Here is a 23725-nt window from a genome sequence, read left to right as displayed (position 1 = left end):
ATATCTTCGATGCTTTCGAGGTTAATGATATTAGTTCAAAATGTTGAAGCATATTCTGAATTTTCAATAACCAAATGACCAGAAAGTTAGGATAATTAAGTCTAAAATTATGATGACTCCGAAATTGAATATACACAAATGGAATAATTTAGTGACAGTCATATTTTATCACCTTTAACAAAAAAAAGAAGAGTGAAAATAATTTATTACGAGCCACGGTTTAATTTGAGACCGCCTGATCGAGACTACACATAAAGAAAAAAAGAATGTGTTGACAAATATGGAAAAAATATTACTTCAGTAGCATTAATAGTATTATTTTTAATTAAATAAATATTATGTCTGTTCCATTTCAATAAAACAAGAGGCTGTGATCATTACAATTTACTAAGTAATTAGATATAGACCTTATTTCTTAAAATTATTAAATGAAAAAGGAGAGTTTGTGCGCTCAGATTAATTAATGGTGGAGGTGATTTCAAATAAGTATAAAAAGCAACAGTTTTTATTAAGGTAAGAAAAAGTTACTTATTCTTATTTTTGGTGTGGAGAATACCTATAATAAGCTTCTATATAATGAAAATATAGCAGAAATTGATTACTTTCTTCTGTTTAAGAGTTGGTACAAAACTAGTTCATTCAATTTCCTATGCTATTCCAGCAAAGTACATTTTTTTATTATCAATCACAGTAAACTGATCATTACAGAAATGTTGTAGGATGAGTTCAAAGTGTTCTAAATTTCAATATTACAATTTTCACAAAACAATATTCATTGCTAAGAGAGCAATGTCCAGAGCTCAAAAACTGAAAAGAAGAAAAAAATGTTCTAACCAGCAGTTCTCCACTGCATCTCAATTTGAAGGCGACCATTCTTGGAGTCGATGAGGTGGTACCTCTCATTGATCCGCTTGTTGCTCACAACGTCGGATAGATATATATCGACATAGCCCAGTGTTTCCTACATTCAAGAAAACGATCAAAGATTAATTGGACTCTCTGGGTCAGAGACATGTATTGATGAAATGAGACAAACGTACCTTGGGATGTAGCAGACCCATCCTCTTCGAAGTACTAATGACCTCGACATGAACCCTGTCATTGGTCGGGGGCTCATCCAGGGTGAACTGGAACTCCTCTGCCCATCTTGGATCTCTATTTTTCTTCAGAACCTGCATCAATTGGACCGAGGGAATGAATCAATGGTTGAAAAATAAGTTCATTTTGGCAAAGGAAGTGTGAGATGTTGAAGTTTTGGATCACCTTAGTTTTTCGTTCCTCCCCGCGGAACAGCAAACGTAAGGATGGATTTGTGTGGTTCTTCCCTTCCAAATCTTGAGCTTCGTGGACTATGATGACCAGCAGACCGCCACCATCAGGAGTTCCTTCTGGAGCCATCTGCACTGCATCATCTGCATCCTCGACATTTGTTGGCATCTGGTCATCCTTGAAAGGTTTGTAATTGACTTCAACTACCATCTGCCCTCGCGACTTTTCATTCTGAGCATCGTTTGGATTCAGATTTTTTAGAAGATCGAGTGTTAGGGTTTTTGGCTCCTCTGGGGTCAGATTTTTTAGTTCAACTATGTTCAGCCCCATTTTGTCATGTGTGCCGACCTGCGAACATATTCCAAAAGATAAGGACAGAATCCTCAATCATATTTTTGTGCAGCCAAATCAACAAGGCCAGAATGCAGTGAGATCAACTAGTACCTGTTCCCAGTCGTAGACGTCTAGCTCTAAAACTTGTGTTTCGGGGTCCTTTATCACAAATGTGAATTCCTCATTCCATTCCGGATTCAAGTTTTTGTGTTTTACAGTTGTTTTCTTAGATGGAAGTTTGTCGTCTCTGAGGCATAGCTTGACATAAGGATCGGATGCACCTAAGAGATCTTTCTTCTTTAGTTTCATCGCTTTGACAACTTTCACATTAAGAATTCCAACTGGTTTCTTCATTGCTCTGTCCAATGTGAAATCAGAGTATGATCAGAAATTGTTTACTTTCTCCAGTTGGATATTAAAATATGTTAAAAAAAGCATCTACACTTACTTTGAGGGGTCCATTATCTGAACTTCAAGTCGTTTCGGCCACAAATACATATTTGCAACCTGATCTTTGATAAGTTCCTGAATAAGAATAAAATCTACATCAACAAAAACTAACGAACCGAAGAAAATCATTGAGCCAAAATAAGCTCATTAAGCTCTTCATGTCCATTAAAAACAAATACCTGCACGAGCCTGTAGACTCCAGGTATGGACATAGCATCGGCACCTAGCAGCTTCACTCCAAAATCGACATGAGGCTACAAGAGAGAGAAATTAAAAAAAGAAAGGGTTGAGAATGTTATAGCCTAATTTCATGATTTCCAGCCAAAAGCACATAGTTATCTCTAGCAATTACTACATTTTTTGTAGTTTGGATATGAGTTCAATAAAAAGCAGATGCATCTGTTCCAACTTTTTTCAAAAATATACTCGTATAAGTTCTATAAAACAACAGGTAAGCAGCATAAGATGAATGAACTGGCCAATACTCACCTTCTCCATTAAAGACACGTGAATGTTAGCAAAACAAGGAAAGGTTGGAACCAGTGGCTTCAGTGTGATGCGTGGGCAAGCAAATACTTGCAAGTCAACCACCTACTCCAAAAAACGAAGCATAATACTCAGACATGAAAATTGTTCGGAGAGACAGATATATCTACAAGAAGCTGAAAATTTTTAAAAAACATGTATAGAAAAGGAGAGACTATTCTTAATGTATCAGTTTGTGACATAACCATCTAGAAAAGGTACCTGGACGGTAGCTTTCAGACCAAATGCTTTCGCAGCAACTAGGATATTGGGGTTAGCTGCCCACTTCAAGCCTAGTTCCATAATCAATTCTTTTTCCTCAGTGTTGTAGACTTTCATTCCTAGCATCATATGGTAATTACACATTAGAAGGCAAGAAATGATGTACAGGATGTAGAAAGATGACAAAGGAAGGGCAATCACTACGAAACCAAATACATATATTTATATTCTCATAAATCAATCAATGTTATTGGTATGGGATGAGTAGGCTACATGTTAGATCAAGTATTGACAAAGGGATGATGAAAGGATGAGAACATAGAGGGCATGATAAAAAAAAGAGGATTCATTTATTTCAAAACTGACTACTTCCAGATGCTGCAAATAGCTTATCTAGTTTTGCTTCATGGGAGGGAGGGAATGGCAAGGACAAAAAAACTGGTCATTGCCATCCTAGTTAGAGGATCAAGAAAATGACATATTGTAAGAACAGCTATAACATCAATATAAGCCCTTGCTCTGATATCTTCTATCAGTTACATCTGTTCTATTCCTCGATCCTTTTAAATACAAATTACCAGAGAAAATAAAAATTTCCTGGACATTTTACATCTAGGAAAATCAGTCTCATGAATATGCAGATTGTTCAGAAAGAACTAGACTTATACATTATGCAAGGCTTTAATCATAGGTCACAATAATTTTCATCCCAGAAAGACCACGACTTATAAGTTATGTAAGATTGTAATCATAATAGTTTTAATCCCAAAAAAGAAGCAGCTAACGGCAAATATTCCTTTATCTAAACATAAACAGAGCACATTAGTTTGTTTTCATACTGTATAAGTAGGCAAAATTTGCCAAACATATTTGTAAAACAAACATTACTCTTTAAAATTAGATGAAGACGTAAGTAGAAAATAAAGATAATAGCAAAACCTTGGAATGTAGGTGGTAGGCAGCCCAAAGTTAGTGTCTCAAAGTCAACTGAATCGATTTTGTACTTGGGAATTTGCTCAGCTATGATAGGTCCTGCTATTGACTTTACCATCTTGCAGATTGCCTGAAGGGCTTACAATGTCATTATTCAGAAGCAAAAATTAAAAGCTAAAGCACTTTACAAACTATCAGTTGAGCTGCCTAAATTCCATGAATTTGTTAAGAAACATACCTTGTCCAAACTAGGCCACATATATTCAATGAATTTGTTCAACCAATCCATCTGCAGAGAGATACAGCTTCAAACGTTGAATGATGAGTAGGTAGAAGTTATTTATGATTTTATTCCAGTAATAAGATCTACGGCAGATCAAAGAAATATGAACTCACCCGCTCATAATCTGGATTTTTAATCCAGAAAGGTATCTCTGGAAGAAGCTGTTCGAGGCTCTTAGAATCTTTTTCAAGTAATGGACGCATTTCAGGATCCTGCCAATTGTTCATTTGGAAAACATGTAAATGAACTTTTTTGTATCCGTCGTTGCGTGAGATATTAATTCCACCAAATGTTGAGTTCTATGCACCACAAAATCAGCTATATTCTTATTTTATCCTTCTAAAATATAAGCAATGAATTTAAACAACATAGAAGTCCCTTCAATGCAGAAGCTTAAAGCCGAACTATCCAATGTGCATATCTAAAATATGGACATAATTCTTTCGTTTTCCTTTAAAATACAAGGTTTTACCAGTTAAGTCCTTTTCAATTCTGACCATGTCTCCTTTTGTACAAGAATGAAATTCCATTTAAGAGTATACAACGAGAGACATAACAAAGAAGTCGGACTAAACCTAAATAAGACAGATTTACAGCAAACTTAAGCAAAGCAGCAGCTCCGAATCTGAAGTCAACAGGGTTATATTACGCATCTTCGACTTGTGTTTCTTCCTCCATCTAGTATGGTACTCCTAACTTTTAGTTATCTTTTAAAACAGCATAAATGCTTTGCTTAACTCAATGTAATTTGCAGGGCCATAGCTTTGTGCAAAACCTTATGCCTCAACCACAGAATGCAAAAGGCAACACATTTCACAATACACAATTCCTCAAAAAACAAATGCTGCCACAAACATACACTAATCATGTTCAAAAATACAGAAAAGAATAAGGAAACAGACCTTGACGTCAGTTGGTTGACTGTAGATAAACAGAAAGTATCCAATCACAACCCCAATGCCGATTCCTATCCCGAACCCCCAAACCCCCAAAATCGTGCTTATGATACCCATTGTCCAATCTCTTCCAAAACGGCAAATTCACCCCAGCAATTTAATCACTGATCAATCAAGAGACAATACAGATCAATAGAGGAATCAAGCTCAACAAAAGAGGTCTCGACTCGACTTGAAGAACGACACACAGCAGAATGGTCCCCCGCCTCCACAGAAAAAGGACAAAATTGAAACAGGAAGCTGAATCGACCTCCTACATCACTGATCACAGATCCAAACAAGAATGAGTTCGAAACAAAAAGATGTTGGAAAAAGTGTGGGGAATCCACATAGCAAGTTGATTTGATGATACGATTATGAGGCGAGAAATGAAAGAAATATTAATTGCCGGAGAGAAATATCGGTGCATTGAATTCAACGACCCTGTTTTGGATCCACTTGTAACGGCTTTTGCATGTCGGAAGACAACGGTAACGGCCCCCACCCCATGCCCTTTGGCCAATAATATCACACTTCCATTATTTTTAGATAAATCAAAATTTATTATTCATATTTATTATAATTTTCACAATTATCTCATAACAAATTATGCAATGATTTAAAAAGTTATCAATGATATAATAACTGATTTGTACCGATTTATCTATTCCTAAATAGGAGTACTTTCGTTCGTTCCTCAAAATTTGTCACTTATTTCTTTTTTCATTCGTCCCTAAAAATTTGTCCTTTTCACTTTTAGCATTTTGGTAGTGGATCTCACATTCCACTAACTCATTATCAATCACATTTTATTTTAAAAATAATAGGACTCACATGTCACTAGCTTTTTCAATCCAATTTCTATTACATTTCTTAAAATCTGTGTCGGGTCAAATGGTGCCAAATTTTAAGGGACGGAGGGAATAATAATATCGTTAAAATAAATGAGATGATACGAAAATTACAAACTTCCCCGTCTATAGTTTAGTTTTCAGAAAATGTGGGACATACTATAATTTTGACCGTCTACGGTGATTTATTTGATTATTATTGGATCTTAACTTCTTGTTAATTTAATAAAATGTATTGAATTATAATATACGAGCTATTTTTTAAGATTAATAAAAAATCAGAGATATTGATAATTGTAGTAAAATACACAAATCATCCGAAAAACTAATAAAACTAGAGTTATGCCATGTTATGAAATGAATCGATCATTTTAAATTTTTTAATATGTAAAGCCATTTATTTGAATGAGATATATGTAATGTCATTTAACAAAAAAAAGGGTTACAATATCCCATAATAGTATGACATTAATTGAACAATGGGTGTCTTCTATACTCTATAGTGTCCAGTTTGTATTTCTTAAACTATAATGTACTCATAGTTTCATAGCTATAATATTGGGCCTCATGAATCAATATCTGTAAACAATAATGTTCCCATGGGCCTCATATATCAATATAATTGCCTAACTAGAATTATACTACTACCTCCGTCCCTGAAAGTTTGTCCCAATTTACTATTTCGGTCTGTCCCTAAAAGTTTGTCTCATTTCACTTTTTACCATTTTTGGTAGTGGACCTCATATTCCACTAACTCATTTCTACTCACATTTTATTATAAAGCTAATATATAAAAGTATGACACACATTCCACTAACTTTTCATTATATTTCTTAAAACTCGTGCCGGGACAAAGTGGGATAATATTTGGGGGGCGGAGGTAGTACTACGTACGGTAGTATTTTATTTGAAATAGTAATGATTAAAAAAATTAAAAATAGTTAATAATTTTGGTTTTATGATTTACTAATTTGTTTTTTGGGGTTAATATTTTATTCAAAATATTGAAATAGTTTATTCATTGATATAATTTTATAACTATGTATATCAAAATTATAGACAATATTTTATTTTATTTGAAATAGTCAATGATTAAAATAAACTAATAATAGTTAATAATTTTGGTTTTATCATTTAAAGTTATATTTTATCATAGGCCATTTTGACTAATTAAATTAAGTTACTTACTAGTATTTCATCAAATAGGGTTTGATTTGATTTAGTCCAGCTGTAAATTATTTTAATTATATAAATATTTTAATAATTTAAATGAAATATACAAAGAAATTACAAACTATATGATATGGGTGTGATCAATTGCTAACTCACCTTTAATTGCTAACTACAACTAATTTAACACCATAAGATTTTAAAGATATAATGGTGTATAAATTGTCACATGTAAATTTATTTTTTATATTTTAATACTAAAAATTCTAAAAATTTAGGGTTTTAGATCAAAATGTCAACATAATGAATTAAACATATGAACACCATGCTTTGAATATGTCAATACAGTTTCATATTGACATTTTACATGTATTAAGCTGACATATTTTGTTAACATAAAACTGTTGACGAAATATATGAAAATTTATGAAAATATTATCAAATTTTGACATCGGAACATATGCAAGTGAGATATCGTTAGAATCCTTATAAAATTATCTTTAATTTGATATATTTTGTGTAAAAAAATAATAAAAATTGATATAGTTATAATCATTTAAAGTTTTGAGATATTTTTTAAAAATGAGATATAATTATTTTTTTGTTAATTAACATTAATATCCCTAATTAATATTTTTTATGCATCGTATTGATATTTGTGGATGAATAATCTTGTGCCTTGATTTAATAATCAAATGCCTATAATTTAGTTATAGTTAGCAATTTAAGAGGGAGTTAGCAATATAACACATCCCCTATATGATATTCTTAAACTATAACTTAAAAACTTTAAAGAAAATACGCCTATTTATATATAATTATGTGTGCACACGATACTTTTAGAAAATATACACTCCGTATTATCTTTGAGACTTATTGTATATATATCACAAATAATAATAATAATAATAATAATAATAGTAATCATTATTATTATTATTACTATTTTATTGCAGAATTATAATAGTGATGATATTTCTTGTACAATGTTAATAATTTGTTTTATTGATATTATTAGAAGTCCAATATATTTTTGGTACCAGCCAAATGTTTATGATTTAATTGATCAACTGCCCTAGAAATCATGTCACGTCATTTTTTATTGTTGGAATATTCTGAATTTAATTTGATTACTTTGCTATAAATGAGAAAATAATAAATTTTATTGAAGTAATTTATAAGTCGTATTGGAAAACGAAAAATCAGCCAAAAGTTTGGGAATATCTTTGCAAGTTAATCACTTTCATCATATTTGTCTCGCGACTAGCTTTTCTACTAACAAATAAAGTGCGGTTTAGTATGTAAGATTATATCTCAAAATTAAACATGTACTGTGTTTAATTCAAGAGATTGATTTCACAACTTAATTTTAAAAAAATAATTATGCGATAATTAGTTATAGGCACTCCCTCCAACTAACATAATCTCACAACTCAATTCTAAATTAATTATCATATCATAATTAGTTATGGAAACTGAACTACACTTAATTAGTTATAGGCACTCCCTCCAACTAACATAATCTCACAACTCAATTCTAAATTAATTATCATATCATAATTAGTTATGGAAACTGAACTACACTTAATTAAATAGTTTTGAATATTTGTATATGATTCGAGACCAGACCTTTTCGAACACAATAATAATACACTACAAAAAAACTCGCTATTTAGTGACGGAATTATCCGTCACTAATCAACGAAATTTCTTCTGTAAACACAATTATTTACAGATAAATTACCGACGGATCCGTCAATAACAAGCTTGTCACTAAAAAATTTTAGTGACGGATTTGTCCGTCACCAAAGTTACTAGCCCACTCAATGACGGAAAAGTAGGTGGCTGCCACATATTAGTGACGGACGAATTTCAGTCATTCATCTGTCACTAGTTTTTGAGCTGTTTTTCCGTCACTAATTCCGTCAATAATGAGCATTTTTTAGTGATATGGCTATGCATTATTGTGGCATTGCATCACATGTACTAGAGTAGTGGCTGTAGATTTATCCCACCACCCTCTTCTATAGGGAAAATTAATGTTCATTATTTTCAAGACATTGTCTAAAATAAAATATTAATGGACCAACAGGTTTATACATAGACCTTTTCCCAAATCCAAAATTTCTAGTACTTGCATGCATGCAATAATGCAACGTTGATTTTTTTCGCTTATTTTGACTTGATGAATACAGTTTATATTTACACGAAATATAATTAACGTAATATGGTTTATTTTTAACCAATTGGATCTTGTTGAATCATTAATCATAGTACTAAAAATGATAATCACTGTAGATTCTGCAAAAAATATGATTTATAGTCAATCCGGGTAATTTCGCAATACGAACGTGCAGGCTGCAATAAAATAATTTTGATAATATACATTAAACAATACTCCATCCGTTTCTTCATAGTTGAGGCAAAACTTTTCGGCACGGAGTTTAAGAAATGGATGTTGAATGTGTTAAATAAATAGATAAAAAAGTAAGAGAGAAAAAAAATAGAGAGAATAAAGTAGAAAGTGAATAAAGTAGAGAGACTAAAGTAAGAAAGAGAAAACAGTTACTATATAGGGAAATGACTCAACTTTGAGGGAATTTCTTAAAATGAAAAAATGACTGAACTATGGAAAAACGGAAGGAGTACAATCTGACGTAGACTCGCATGATTTTGAATAAATATCATACAACCTCTAAATATTATATTTTCCATTCCTGTTACATTGATCTATCCAACCAATCTTTGAAATTTTATTCCTTTATTTGACTTTCTAACTCTTACACGGATACACCCAAGTTACGTAGCATGGGAAATAAAAATTTCTCCTAGTATATTTATTAAAATATTCTTTCATAATTGTCTGCTACTTTGCTGCCTAACCCCAAATCCCTCCACGTGAGGGAAATCACTCTCATTTACAACGTGTATGGCCACGATCTCATCGCACGTCGCTTTCCCAACATTTCGAGGAGCCGAGGAAGGAGATCAACGGCCCTCCTCGCGACAACGGCGATTGCCTTAATCCAACGGCTGCGCTGCCTTCGGCGGCTGCCGCCCTACCTTGTTTAAGTAAAATTAATTAATCCTCCGAAATTCAGAAATCTTGCTTCAGCCGACCTTCTGCTGCTGTTGTCGGTAAATTATAAAATTAGGATTTAAAACATTTTTTATCTATTAATTAATTATTGCCACTGCCGAATTAAAAATGAAAATAAAGTAGGCGTTGGAGGAGTTCGCCTTCTATATAAGACGCAGCTGATGATCTCCAAGTTTTAGTTCATTTCTTCTTCCTTTTTTTATTTCATAAAACTCTTTATTTTTATTGATTGATAATTTTGTTGCATTTATCCGAATGGATATGGATGCAGTTATGATGCATGGATCGTTTGATCATAAATCAATCTCTCCATACAAATCTCATCTCAAAAATCCCCAAAAAATCCATCAGAATCCAATCATTTCAAACCCTAATTCTTTCCGGCTATCCCGGTTCAACTCCACCGGCCTTCTGCAGCCTCCGCCGCCGCCGTTTCTCCGCCGCCAATCCTCACAACCACCCTTGCTACCCCTCCCCACCGCCAACAAAAAACCTAGCAACCCTAATAAATCAAAATCTCCCAAAAAACAAGGAAAAATCTCGCCGAAGAAATCCAAGGATGCTGCGCCGTTGATCGGCAGCGGATTGAGGGCTGTGGCGGCGGTGGGTGATCAGGCCGACATTTTTTCTAGCTCGGCGGTGTTCACCTTCTCTCCGCCGCCGAGCAGCCTGCCTCTGCCGAGTTTCTCGCTGTGGCCGAAGCTCAGCTGCAAGGCGGCTGCCGGAGTGGATGCCGGCGCCACCGATGATCTGCGTCGTCTTCTACGACTACAGTGACAAATTTCGAATTTGGGGTGATTTTAGAAGGGTTATTTGAATGATTTTTTTTCACATAATTTAAAAAAATTATCATTCAAGAAATCTTTTTTTTCTTCTAAAATACTTCAAATTCGATTTTTTCGAAATAGTTATATATGCTTGAATTGGTCCACTGCTTATTTTTTTAAGAAGTTGTGGGAATTCATTAAGCTAAGCTTTATGAGTATTACGTTTGTGCTTGAGGAGTTATAGTGGAGATCCCATATGTTTTTAGGAATGGGGTGCAACACAATGATTCTTGCTTTGTAATTTAGGACTTCAGCTTTAGACAATTTGGTATCTATTGCTGAAGATAAATTAATTATCTATATGTGCATTTTGTATTTCCAAATATGATGCAATTTCGACTAATACTTCAATAATTAGTGGAGTAATTTGCTTTGGCCATGGTTTGTGTTTAAATGGATGCATGATGATGATATATGATGCGAACTAATTATCGCTGAGGTCCAATGGATTCAGACGAAGCTTCTAGAAAGTTAAATTAATTATATTTTACATACATATGATTATTTATGTTATAAGCAATTGTATATATGTTAGACTTAATTATTGAATCTACAACGTCATTTGCTCGTCAACTCATCAATTAGAGCACTCGCAACGCGTGCCGTTGCGGTGCCTTATTTCGTTCCGGAGGAACGGAACCGCGGCGGCACGCGTTGCAGCCGCCCGTGTCGTCGCCATTCCGTGCCGGGTGCCGTTCCCGCGAGACGCGGCACGACACGTTCCGCCACGCGCCGAGGCGACGTGGCAGCCTCCCATTCGACGCGTGACGCCCACTCGCTGCCCCGCGAGTGGGCGTCGTCACGGTGACGCAATAATTCAATTTTTTTTAAAAAAAATTCGAATTTAATAAAAAAAAATTTTGCAACGGTATTATTACCGTTTTTTTTACGTTTTTTATTTATTTATTTATTTTTAATTTATTTACTCTATAAATACTCCTATTTCATACTCATTTCACTCACAAACACACATCTATTCCTCTCAAATCCTCTCTATTTCCACCCCAATTTTCATCTCAAATCAACTCTGTTTTTCTTCTCCCAAATTTAATCAAACTAATGGATCCTTTTGAACAAATGCGTCAAATATTGGAACAATCAATTGAAGAAGATCGACGACGGGAGGCGGAAGAAGCCGCGCCGCCCCAATCAAACTAATGGATCCTTTTAATGTTGTGTGTTTTTTAATAAAGTATGTTTGTTTTTTTATTAAAGTGTGTTTGTTTTAATTGAATTGAGTTGGAAATAAAAATAAAAAATGAAATTGAATGAATAGTAATTTAAGGAACGGTTAAGGAACGGAGGGTTGCAAGTTCCGTTCCTTAGTTAAGGAATGGAGTAAAAAAGTACAGTGGGGCCCGCAAATAGTAGTTTAAGGAACGGTTTAGGAACGGTATAGGAACAGCGTTGTGGATGGCCTTATAATCGAAGAATGGACACGTTGACGTTGTACAATAATAATACTAGCGGAGATGTTTCCCACTGTGTCATACCAAGATTTGTAGAAGAAGATAAGGTCATTTGTTTGATGAGAAATAAAAAGGAGTATCGAAAATTCGAGTCTTCTTGTTGATTCATACGGCAGAATATTTGAAAATAAAAAATAAAAAAAATTCAAGTTATTTAGTTATAACAAATTATCATAATTCGATGGTCTAGATAGTACAAGATGTCTATGTTTTTGTGGATACGATATCCATACTAATTTTTTGCTATATTGAAATAGCATTGTTCACTCTCGGTTTATTTTGATAAAAAGTGCATTAGGTTTTAGTTAGCGGTCAAACGCCTATCTTCGCCCTTGTAATAAGACCCATTTTAACTGTGTTTTACACGCCTATCTTCGCCCTTGTAATAAGATCCATTTTAACTGTGTTTTACTCCCCAGATGATGCACGAATCCAACAGGTTGGACATGTTTTCCTTTTTTTTTGTTATATCTAGTGAGTGCAACACTATTTCTATGCACTAAAGAGAGTGTATCATTGTGCGAGTTTGAATGCTTATGTTCTCGTCCATTTTATCGAACGAGATGGTATGGTTCGACAGGATGAAAACAACAGTTGCACCCTCACCTCCAAGCTAGGCAGCTAGCAAGTGATGCAACATTAGTACGCAACTCTCTAGCAGATTGCATTTCCACACTAATTCAAAACACAACGCTCACTGTCATGGCCTTGTTGCCATTGTGGTTGTCGTTTTCCTAAGCTTATTGTTGCAAACATTGCTGAAGTATCAAGTACTTATATATGTGCAAATTTTCCTTCCTTTCTTCATACATACACACTCTCTCTGCAACTATTTCTCTAGGGGTTCGGAGGCGACAACATGAAGACGTTGCTGGGTTTATATATATATATATATTGGGATAAATGTTTCAAACTGCTAAGTATATGTAAAACTAAACCTGATCAATTTTTATCCATTAATGAGGAGAATTGTTTTATTACACTCTGTATTTTACTTATTGATATATGTTTGTTTCATAAATAAAAATGCATTTAAGTAAAACCAGTCTAAGTCTTCAGTGTTGTAGACTAAGTAGTGAAACATATCATTACAGTAGGTGACATAGCCAGTTCATTACAATTGTAGAATAATTTCACAATTTAAATATGTTTTGGCTACCTATCGTAAAATGTTGCAGTATTAGTCCGAAAATTTTTCTTACATAAGGAAACTAATGACATTGGTATCATATGACACTGAATGGGTACTAGGTGGTTGAAAATATTATAACTATATATATGTATGAATGAGTCCTAAGGTTTTACTTATAATTTGAAAGAGGCTGGCAATAAAATAACTTAGTAAGACAATTTCGTCAATATGTGAACACAACATATCGTTGAGTACATTTTGTTCCCTCGATGCATTTTCGTTTGCTGACTTTATTTGAGACTCCATGTATTGTCCTGGCGGACTGCACGGGTTAGAAGTGTTAGGGAGTTTAAACAAAAACGTGAACAATTTGAATATCCTGAAAGACGTGAAATACTTTCAGATCAAATCAATTTGGCGGTTCTACCAATATTTGATCGGATACAATTCAGGTTTCGAAGATATTCATACGTTGATTCTATATCTTTCTTTGAACCGAAAATTTATCAATAAGAAGAGGTTAAAACGAAACTTTGTGTCTCTTCACGAAGAGTTGCGTCTCTTCGTTTTGGGTAACCGAATTTAACCGACCCCAGCCAGGGGCTCTGCCCCTTGGACCCCGCTACTCGGGGGCGCTGCCCCCGAACCCCTGTCTAGTCATAACAAATTCAAATAAGTGTACACTCCGCACTTCCAACTTATTTGATGTCTCATTATGATCACGTTGATCAATCAAGTTAATCCAATTACACTAAAATATCCAATAATCCTCCCCTGTTTTAGTGCAATCCTTGATTAACTAAAACAAGTCATCTCAAAATTCAAACTTTTGCATAAATGAAATATCGTAACAATTGAATTTCACCTTAGTACATTATACATTCCATACATTCGAATACCCATGGTGTCTCTGAGGATTGAACCATGGGAACTCACTTTGAATACACGAAGATAATGTACACAAAAGTTTACATACAAATATGTTCTATCTTGACACTATATTTACTAGCCTATGTCCTTATCCTTTATAAACATGTCGAAGCCAAGTCCTAGCTTCTTGAAGCGGCTAACCTTCATGCTTACATAGGTAGTTCCTTTATTTTTGCACCTACATATGTAATTTTTCAAAAGAACTATTAAGAATATATACATTCAACCTCCTTAACTTGTAGGTTTGAACACATACCTTGGGATGATTCTTCAATGTGTTCCAATCTCAAAATATTAAGCTTCCTCATTGAATTCAGCATCTAGTGTCATACTAAATGGGAATTGGGTATCTTAATATCAGAGATTTGTAGTGGACTTTAATCTCATCCCTATAGCCGACTTGTGCACAAGATCTCTACTTAACCCTTTGGTCAAATGATCGGCTAAATTGTTGTGAGTTCTCACAAACTCCACAGATATCACATCATCCGTAATAAGTTCACGAATCATGCTATGTCTAACACCTAAGTGTCTTGACTTTCCATTATACACTTGACTATATGCCTTAGCCAAGGTAGTTGCGCTATCGCATCTGATAGATATAGATGATATCAATTTAGGCCACAATGGAATTTCATAAATTAAATTCCTTAGTCATTCAGCCTCTTTACCGACTGTTGCTAATGCCACAAATTCTGATTTCATTGTTGAATTTGTGATACAAGTTTGTTTCAATGCCCAACATATAGCACCACCTCCAAGAAGGAATACCCAACCACTTGTGGAAGAATGATCTTCCATATTGGTAATCCAACTTGCATCCGAATAACCTTCAAGAACAGAAGGAAATCCAGAATAGGACAAACTATAATGCATGGTTCCTTTTAAGTATTTAAATACTCGATTCATTGCTTGCCAATGGATTAAACTTGGATTGTGAGTATATCGACTCAATTTTCCAACTGCAAAGGCTATATCGGGTCTAGTGCTAATCATAGCATACATTAGTGATCCAATAGCCTTTGAATATTCAAGCTGATTCACAGCAACTCCTTTATTAGGCACGAGTTTTGCACTAGGATCAAAAGGAGTCTTAACTGAAGAACAATCTTTGAAATTGAAGTTTTCCAACACCTTCTCAATATAGTGTGATTGCGAAATGGAAATTCCTTGTTCTCCATGTGTAATCTTTATTCCAATAATCACATTAGCATTCCCCATGTCTTTCATCTCAAACTTAGATGACAAAAATTCATTTGTTTTATCCACTTGATCTTGGTCAGTACCAAAGATCAACATGTCATCTACATATAAGCAAATGATCACCCCTTTACCAGTAGTGTCGAATTTGCTATATACACACTTGTCTGCTTGGTTTAATACAAAATCATTAGACAACACCACGTCATCAAACTTTTGATGCAATTGCTTGGGGGCTTGCTTTAGTCCATAAAGATATTTTACCAATTTACATACCTTATGTTCATTACCAGGCATTACAATGCCTTCTGGTTGTTTCATGTAAATCTCTTCATCCAATTCACCATTCAAAAAGGCAGTTTTAACATCCATTTGGTGAATTATTAGATTATGTATAGCAGCAAGTGCTAACAATAATCTAATTGTGGAAATCCTTGCAACAGGAGCATAGGTGTCAAAGAAATCAATTCCTTCATTTTGTCTAAAGTCTTGGATAACCAATCTAGCTTTATATTTGTCTATGCTTCTATCCACCTTCAACTTCGTTTTGAAGATCCATTTACTATCCAAAGGTTCACACCCAGGTGGTAAATCGGTCAGTTTCCATGTATTATTTTGGATTATAGAATCCATCTCATCTTGGATTGCCTCTTTCCAAAATGCAGCATCCCTTGAAGCCATAGCTTCTTTGTAGGTCCTTGGATCATCACCAATATTAAAACAATATTGATATTGAAAATTAATTTAATTCCTTGACCCTTCCACCAAGTACAATTGGAAATCATCACCAAAAGACTTAGCTTTTCTTGCTCTACCACTCCTCCTAACCTCGAGAGGTGAATCAGTCACTTTGTTAGACACATCATAGTTACTAGAGCTTGCAATCATGCCTCCAGGTTTAGGTAAAGATGTGAATCTATCCTCATTCCCAAAATCAGCATCTCTTGACTCAATAATAGAGTGCACGGATAAATAGTCATTAGGTTCTATGACATAGAACCTATAACAAACAGAATTTTCAGGATATCCAAATACACAATCTATCCCTCTTTGACCTATGGTCTTCATTTTAGGATCAGTTAGTCTGACCACAGCTCGACAACCCCAAACTCTGAGATAACTCAGTTTCGGTGGTTTCTTATGCCAAAGTTCATAAGGGATTATCTTGTTCCTTTTATTGGAACTTTGTTCAATAAGTAACAGGCTGTTAACATAGCCTCACCCCAAAATCCTTCACTTAGGCCAGAATAGCACAACATTGAATTAACCATTTCTTTCAATGTTCTATTCTTTCTTTCCACTACACCATTTTGTTGTGGTGTATATGGAGCAGCGGTCTGATGTACTATACCAGTAGATTCGAAATATACTGGATCATAATACTCACCTCCCCTATCAGTGCGATGAACTTTAATCTTTACACTATGATGAAGCTCTACACTTTCTTTGAAGATTTTAAATTTATCAAGAGCTTCATCTTTTGAATGACACAAAAACACATTGCAATATCTAATAGCATCATCAATAAAATTAACTACATACTTTTTATTTCCAAGTGATGGAGTAGAATGAAAGTCACACAAATCATTGTGTATAAGTTCTAATACTTTAGTATCTTTACTGATATGTTTATTGAAAGGTTGACGAGTAATCTTAGTTAACATGCAAGTTTTACACCTTTCATTATTCAATTCAAAAACAGGTATTAAACTCATTTTCGACATGTCTTTCAATCTCTTGTAATGTACATATCCTAATCTAGCATGCCACAATTCTGATTTACTAACATGATTACTAGAACTAGTATAAGTCATGCAAACAGAATTATTAACAAAAGAAACATCTAGATTCAACCTAAACATGCCTCAAACATAACCAAAGCCAATAAAAGTACCATGCCTTGACAGAATATATTTATCACTTTCTAAAACTTGTTTGTAACCACAATTGTTTAATACAATACCAGACACCAAGTTTTTACGAATACCAGGTACATATACAACATTCTTTAATACTAAAGAGTTTCCGGAAGTAAACACTAGGCTAACTGTTCCTAATCCTTTGATTGGTTCAGTTGCAATGTTGTCCATCTTCAACGAAGATCCATCTTTAATTGGTTTGAAATCTTTGAACCATTGACGATCCTTGCACACATGACACGTTGTACCCGAATCAACCCACCACGAGAGATCATCATCCTGCACATAAAGTGCTTCAGAAATTATTGATGCATAATAATTTTCAACCGAATGATCATTAGGTACAGAAAACGAACCTGATTGTTTTCCCGGATCCTTGGATCCACTTGTACCAGCCAATTTCTTTCCTTTACTTCCACCGTTTCCAGACTTGCAGTCCCTTTTGAAGTGCCTAGATTTACCGCACTTCCAACACATCAGTTTAGGCTTCTTATCCCCAGCCTTACTGTAGTTTCCTTGAAACTTTCGTTTCCCTTGAAACGATCTTCTCTCTTTCCCAGCCTTGGAGGATTCGCCCTCTTCCACCATGATCACAGAAGAACCAACCATTGTTTTCCCATTACCGATAGAGCCATTTTCCATATCATGTATGGACTGTTCGATTTGGAAGTCACTTCCAAGTTCGACCAGATTCAACTCCTCCTTCTTATGTTTCAGATTGTTTTTAAAATCTTTCCAGGAGGGAGACAGTTTATCGATAATGCTAGAGACAGAAATGGATTCATCCATTTTCATATCATATTGGGAAAACTGTCCCAATATCCTCAACAATTCGTTGTATTATTCCATGACAGGCCTCGAATCAACCATTTTTTAGTTAATAAAATTGGACAAGAAATTTCTTGCTAGAGGCATCTTCTGCCATATATTTGGCTTCGAGGGAATCCCACAATTCTTTAGCAGACTCTACGTTTTGATATACATCAAAAAGGGAATCAAACATACCGTTTAAGATGTGACCACGACATATGTTGTCGTCGTTCTCCCACTTCATCCGCCTCCTCGTCTGTTCTAGAGTTTCATTATCAACAGCCTCGGGCATGGGAGTACTCAGAACATACACGACCTTCAGACCCGTTAACATGAAATGCATCTTCTTCTGCCAGCGTCTGAAATCCTGGCCAGCAAACTTGTCCAATTTCGCAAAACCTTTCGTTGCTTCATTCGCCGTTTCCTTGTTCGACATTTTCAGAAATTGATTTGATCTTTGTTAGGGAGTTTAAACAAAAACGTGAACAATTTGGATATCCTGAAAGGCGTGAAACACTTTCAGATCAAATCAATTTGGCGGTTCTACCAATATTTGATCGGATACAATTCAGGTTTCGAAGATATTCGTACGTTGATTCTATATCTTACTTTGAACCGAAAATTGATCAATAAGAAGAGGTTAAAACGAAACTTTGCGTCTCTTCACGAAGAGTTGCGTCACTTCGTTTTGGGTAACCGAATTTAACCGACCCCAGACAGGGGCTGCAGCCCCTTGGACCCTGCCAGGGGCTGCAGCCCCTTGGACCCCGCTACTCGGGGGCGCTGCCCCCGAACCCCAGTCTAGTCATAACGAATTCAAATAAATGTACACTCCGCACTTCCAACTTATTTGATGCCTCATTATGATCACGTTGATCAATCAAGTTAATCCAATTACACTAAAATATCCAACAAGAAGTGCGTGAAAGAAAAAGATTAAAATTTAAAGTAAAATAAAAAAATAATAAAAACACAAGAATAAAAAATAGAATTATTTACTTGATTAGTAAAATATGTATACAAAAAAAATACTAGTATATGAAAATTTCATGAAATAATTAGATGGGAAAATATAAAAAATAAAGTAAAATAGTATTGCGTCCTAAAAATGATATAATAATTGATTTTTCGCATTAAGAAATGTGTAATCTATTGTAGTACTATTAATCTACTTAAATAATCTTAAAAGAAATTATTTATTTCGTTAATCCAGATCCAAATAAGTATAGAAAAACAAACTTGTTTCACTCTCAAAGTAATTGGGAGAAATATTATTGGAGAATTTGCAGAGTTTAGATGAGGCTGCTGCAGCTAGCATTTTTGGTTGCTTTAACCTCTGGGATTGGAGCTCTTCTCGTTTACATCACTGGTGTTTCCAATTTTGGTAATCAACTTGTTTGTTTCAGTCTGCGTTCAAATTTTCGATCTGTTTGCAATTGAGTGTGAGAATGTGTGTGCAGATCGGCCGCCTGGTCTTTCCAGTGATGATCTGGAGGCATTGAGATCTTTACACAGTCATTTCGGCCAGTGTGTGGTCAGTTCCGAGTTGTTTTTGCTCTTTTATTTATATCTGAAGTGAGTGAATGAGTTTGCATACTCATTATTCTGTTTAATTCTAGGTATTTTTTTTATTGGAGTATGAATGTATACATCAAAATCGAATGCTCTTGTTCATATCAAAACTTTGTTTGCGTTTGAAATACTATAAAAGTTTCGAATCCAAACTAAATTTTACTAAAATTGTCAGTTTTTAGATTGTCAATCCAGATAGGTTGCGAGGATGCTGTATAAACAAGGGTTAGAATGTTTTCATTTGAAAGTGGAACAAATGATGGCTAATGCCACCGCAGTTTCTGATTGTAGGGAGCCTTTCCTTGCATAATTTCCCTAGTGGTGGTGAATGCTAACTTGGCCTTAGTTTCCATATTGAAAGATAAAACAGGAGCACAACCTATCTTCATCTCTTTAATTTCTGGTGATAAAAGATCCCATGGAATCACCAATATGATTGGGATTCTTTAGCTAAGATCTACAATATAATTGTTTTAATAATTGTCTGGCGCGGTTGGTTATATTATCCTGGATTATTAGATGTGTTTTCCATTTGAGAAACGTGTTGACCTAAATTGTCGCTTCCTTCATTGGATTCCTACGATAATAATATTCGAGCTTTTACTTGGTATATTATGTAGTTCATCTGGTGCATTTGATGCCTTGCAGAGTGCAAATGGATTAGGTTTACAAGCTGTAAGGGGTAGTGATGATTGTGACGTTTCACTGAAGTTCCCCAGTGAGACTATCCCGAAATGGGTACACTCTCATTACTTGTTGTATCTTGTAGTCATTGTTTGCTTCAAATTATTTTTAAATTGATTGTTTTCCCACCACAAATTTTAAAAGCCTGGAAGTGAATATTATCTGCTCCTGGATGCATTTTGTTGTGCTTCCTCACTTATACTGTTGTTAAATTTTTTGAACAGAAAGATCCCAAATCGGGAGAACTTGAAGGCTTGACTTTTGATTTCAATCTTTGCGAAGCAGTGGCTACATGGGAGCAGGTTAGTGTCATTGTTACTGTGCAAGATTTGTATTGAATGCTCCTCTTCCATTGGTTAACAGAATGAAACAACTAGTTGTTTCTAAATACGCACTTGTGTAACTTTAAAATCATTCCATCATTACGAAAAATAATCTTGTATCTGCATTCTGCTATAAACTTTGGGAACTATCTTGTACCATAGTTGATTTATGTTCAGTGAGGGGCTTTTGTAGGTGCGGAATAGTACTACTGTTCTGACTCGAGAATACATTGATGCTTTGCCAAATGGATGGCGAGATTATGCTTGGCGGAGGATCAATAAGGGAGCCCTACTGTAAGTAGCCTTGATCATAAGTCCTGCATAATAATCTCATATACAAGCTGCTATCCCACATATGAGTCCCAGATTATTACTACTGTTGCAAGCTCATATGTGGTAGCAGTTTAATATCGTCTTGGTATTGATTATGATATTTGTAGTGACTGATAGTTTGGAAGATCAGAATTAACTTTTGAAACCTCCAAAATGCTGAAATAAACCATCCTTATTCTCTTTTACTGCAAGCATTCTTGTATGATTTGTTTATCCCTTTTGTATATATCTTCTATTGTGTAATTAAAACTTCAATTTATACTATACTGTATCAACTTATCTTAGTTAGCTCATGCAACATAGAGAGTTTTTTTGGTCTATCCTTATATATTCTTTGTTGAAGCTGTAAAAATTTTATTTGGAAAAAGCTTCTGGATTTTCTTTGCTGCAAATATACATACAACTGCTGATTTTTCAGAGGGCTATATGGACCAAATTTTGATTTTCTTTGCTGTAGAAATCAATGCGAGAATAAAACTCTGTGCATGGAGAAACTCTCACTGGTGCTTCCAGATAATCCTCCTTATACGCCTAGGCAATATAGCCGATGTGCTGTCATTGGTAATTCAGGTGATCTTCTAAGAAACAAGTTTGGAGAAGAAATAGATAGCTATGATGCTGTTTTCAGAGAGAATGGAGCACCTATTGAGGTTTGTATACTGTGTTAGTCTTATCTTACCTAGACTAGCGTTTCTCTTGCCTATAAATTTCTCTTCTGTGCAGAATTTCACAGAATATGTTGGTACAAAAAGCACGTTTCGCCTCCTCAACAGGGGTTCTGCAAAAGCTCTTGATAAAGTCGCAGAGTTGTATGGTATGTACACATTTCACATTTTGTAACTTAATTTCATAGTAGCAATAATATTAATGATCTTAAACCTACAGACAAGGGAAAGGAGGTCTTGATCGTCAAAACAACAATACATGATATCATGAACAAGATGATCCGGGTGTGTACTTTTTTGAGTTTTCGTTCTAGTATATTAACTTTCTGTTCTATGATGTAAGCATTTTCTTCTGACTCAAGAATAGTTCCCCCATCCAGATGCAAGTAATTGTTGTTTCCCTAGGATCTGTCGTCCGTCCGAGTTTTTTTCTGTCATTAGCCATTTGTGTTTCCTTTCAAGTAGAATTCAATTTGGAAATATAGACAAATAAACATGCAATGCTCTTACTTTAAAGGTTACCTTTTTGTTTTTTGTAGGAAGTTCCTATACTAAATCCAGTATATCTGATGTTAGGAGCATCCTTTGGCTCAGCTGCAAAAGGCACCGGGCTAAAGGCTCTTGAATTTGCTCTCTCCATTTGTGACACTGTTGATATGTATGGTTTTACTGTTGATCCTGGTTATAAAGAATGGTACGTATATTGGAAAATATGCTGAGTGAATCACACTTTTAAATAATGCTTTACCTAGTAATGAATGGGCCCTTTGTTCATCTCAGGACTAGGTATTTTTCAGAATCTCGACAAGGGCATACCCCTCTGCACGGTCGGGCATACTATCAAATGATGGAATGTCTTGGTGTAAGTCGTGTCGATATGTAATGAATGACTATCAGATTTATCATCTTGTAACTAAATAGTAGTATTACTCATAAAAAATACAGGCTACTTTACAAATATTCCTTCACTTAGTTTCAGTACTAAATGCTGTACTTCTATGCTTTGACAGCTTATCAAAATCCACTCTCCAATGCGGTCTGATCCAAATCGGATTGTGAAGTCAGTACCAAGCCGCAGCTTAATTACAGCAGCCCGCATTGCATCAGAGAAGTTGTTGAGGTATTTGCTTGTTACCTTATTATGGCACTCTGAATATCTCATATTTCTTACTCCATGTTTCATGTAAATAATTTGTGCTGTGTGCCATAAAATTATTGGTGTTAAATTAGAACTATGTTTGTTTCGTAGGAGAGTTGGAGCTGGATCTTCAGATCCCTTAGCCAAATGCTACATCATTGCAAAGCAAATCAGGGGCAAGTCGAACCAAGTATTGAGCTCGAGAAAAGCTGCTGTCGAGCATCAAAAATATGTGAAAAGTACGAGAATGTATCCTCTTGAACACCATCCTAGGCACGGACAGCTCTGCACAGTTCCATCCAGGTAGTACTTAGAAGAGAAATTACACAACACTTTTCAACATTGTTGATTGAGATAGAAAAAATGTCTTTCTTCTTTTAGCTTTTAGAATGATCCTTTGTTCTGTAATGGAAGAGTATATCATGTCTGTATAATTTTGGTGAGATAGAACTCGTTGTAGAATAGTCATTTCATTCATGGCGTTGTAATTTTAATTTTGACCTTCATATTTGATCATGAATAACGGTTAAATTAAAGATTTATTAATCCCATCTACAATCTGTGCAATGGGGCCTTGTGTAAATAATGTTTCTTTGCTTCCACCAATAATTTTTTTCTCTTCTTTTACCACCATCAACATACAATGAATTAT

The 23725-nt window shown here is 34.8% G+C and overlaps 3 protein-coding genes across 3 annotated transcripts; 2 read left to right on the top strand and 1 right to left on the bottom strand.

The window, feature by feature from the left end:
* Window positions 1-655: 655 nt before the first annotated feature.
* On the bottom strand, window positions 656-5383 carry LOC121782373 (synaptotagmin-2-like). The gene is made up of 12 exons (XM_042180180.1): window positions 4918-5383; window positions 4129-4227; window positions 3971-4021; window positions 3739-3862; window positions 2800-2918; window positions 2542-2643; window positions 2232-2306; window positions 2051-2127; window positions 1714-1960; window positions 1264-1617; window positions 1041-1172; window positions 656-961 (listed from the first exon to the last, which is right to left on the bottom strand). The coding sequence occupies exons 1-12, from the start codon at window positions 5026-5028 to the stop codon at window positions 830-832; spliced, it is 1623 nt and encodes a 540-aa protein (XP_042036114.1). The 5' UTR covers window positions 5029-5383; the 3' UTR covers window positions 656-829.
* Window positions 5384-10326: 4943 nt separating this feature from the next.
* LOC121793116 lies at window positions 10327-10848 on the top strand. The gene has a single exon (XM_042191303.1). It carries the CDS (start codon window positions 10327-10329, stop codon window positions 10846-10848), a length of 522 nt encoding a protein of 173 aa, XP_042047237.1.
* An 8740-nt stretch (window positions 10849-19588) lies between these two features.
* On the top strand, window positions 19589-23626 carry LOC121760112 (sialyltransferase-like protein 2). The gene is made up of 12 exons (XM_042155728.1): window positions 19589-19742; window positions 19819-19892; window positions 20579-20668; window positions 20839-20916; window positions 21131-21231; window positions 21728-21920; window positions 21994-22084; window positions 22156-22220; window positions 22475-22629; window positions 22716-22797; window positions 22946-23055; window positions 23185-23626. The coding sequence occupies exons 1-12, from the start codon at window positions 19655-19657 to the stop codon at window positions 23378-23380; spliced, it is 1323 nt and encodes a 440-aa protein (XP_042011662.1). The 5' UTR covers window positions 19589-19654; the 3' UTR covers window positions 23381-23626.
* The last annotated feature ends 99 nt before the right edge of the window (window positions 23627-23725 follow it).

Source organism: Salvia splendens, chromosome 2, assembly GCF_004379255.2.
Source record: "Salvia splendens isolate huo1 chromosome 2, SspV2, whole genome shotgun sequence".
Taxonomy (NCBI): domain Eukaryota; kingdom Viridiplantae; phylum Streptophyta; class Magnoliopsida; order Lamiales; family Lamiaceae; genus Salvia; species Salvia splendens.
Note: the sequence above shows the minus strand (reverse complement) of the source record. Positions and strands in the feature narration are given on the sequence as shown.